Source organism: Penaeus monodon, chromosome 33 (assembly GCF_015228065.2).
Source record: "Penaeus monodon isolate SGIC_2016 chromosome 33, NSTDA_Pmon_1, whole genome shotgun sequence".
Taxonomy (NCBI): domain Eukaryota; kingdom Metazoa; phylum Arthropoda; class Malacostraca; order Decapoda; family Penaeidae; genus Penaeus; species Penaeus monodon.
Genome location: NC_051418.1, coordinates 33,750,297 through 33,751,327, shown reverse-complemented (window position 1 = coordinate 33,751,327; position 1,031 = coordinate 33,750,297). Strand labels below are relative to the sequence as shown.

The 1,031-nt window shown below is 46.6% G+C and overlaps 1 protein-coding gene across 1 annotated transcript; it reads right to left on the bottom strand.

Moving 5' to 3' along the window:
- Positions 1-211: 211 nt before the first annotated feature.
- Positions 212-982, bottom strand: LOC119594345. The gene has a single exon (XM_037943404.1). The coding sequence runs from the start codon at positions 980-982 to the stop codon at positions 212-214; it is 771 nt and encodes a 256-aa protein (XP_037799332.1).
- Positions 983-1,031: the final 49 nt, after the last annotated feature.

The following is a 1,031-nucleotide window of genomic DNA, read 5'->3' as shown; positions in this document are numbered from 1 at the left end:
AACATCTTTATTTATAGTCATCATACAGATAATTACATAGGTTGAAACCAGTTTATTTTTAAAAAACATTTAGGTTTCTTTTTGCGGGTTAAAAGTTACTTATCTACAGGAACTTATTTGAAAGCCCAACCTATTTTCACTATAAAAAATGAACAGTTTATTTTATTAAGCTAACACAGGTTACGAAAAGTGGGATAAATACATAATAAGGTTATATAACAAAGTTAAGAGGTGATGGTTTGCTCGACCGCCATCGGTGTGCCGCTGTCTTCACTTGTTGCGTGGTCATTTCGGCGACATCGATAGTGGATGTGAATGCATTCCACAGACGTGCTGTTCTGGCAGAGAAGGTGCGCTGATGCTGGCTAGACCGCGACCTCGGAACTTCCACCAGGAGCCGATTAGACTGTACCGTTCTCGTACTTCTCTCTCGGCCGTGGGGTGGGAGACGGAGGCTGGCTAGATGAGGCACCTGCTGCACCTGAGCCTTGTGGAGCACCGTTAGAGCCCCGACGTCGCGACGATGTTCCAGCGCGTCGATGTGGCGAAGATTGGCTTCCTGGATAAGCCCGAGAGCCCGTTTTTCTATTTTGTCCAGCCTGTTGAGGCTGGTGGGCGCAGTAGACGACCAGGCCAACGAGGCATATTCTAAATGGGGTCTGATCTGGGACTTGTATAGTGTAAGTATTCCCTGAGGATTTAAGAGGTGGGATATGCGTCGAAGGGCTGTCACCTTCAAAGAAGCTGTTTTGCAGATCCTGCTGACGTGCCTGTTAAATCTTAGACCACTGTCTATGTCTACACCGAGGACTGAGATAAAGTCCTCGAGTGGAAGGGCGATGTTATTCATGAAGATTTTGTCCTTCATGACGTCTGATGCAGCTGGAGAGCGGGATATAACCATTGTCTGGGTCTTGTTGGGGCCAATTTTTACTTGCCACTGTGATCCCCATTCGTAGATTGCTTGCAGCTTTGAATTCATACTCGTTGCTACAGCGTCATGATCCTCACGCTGGTATGATACAGAAAGG

Excerpts from the sequence above, each read along its gene's own strand:
- LOC119594345 (XM_037943404.1), bottom strand. The coding sequence starts at position 982 with ATGAATTCAAAGCTGCAAGCAATCTACGAATGGGGATCACAGTGGCAA.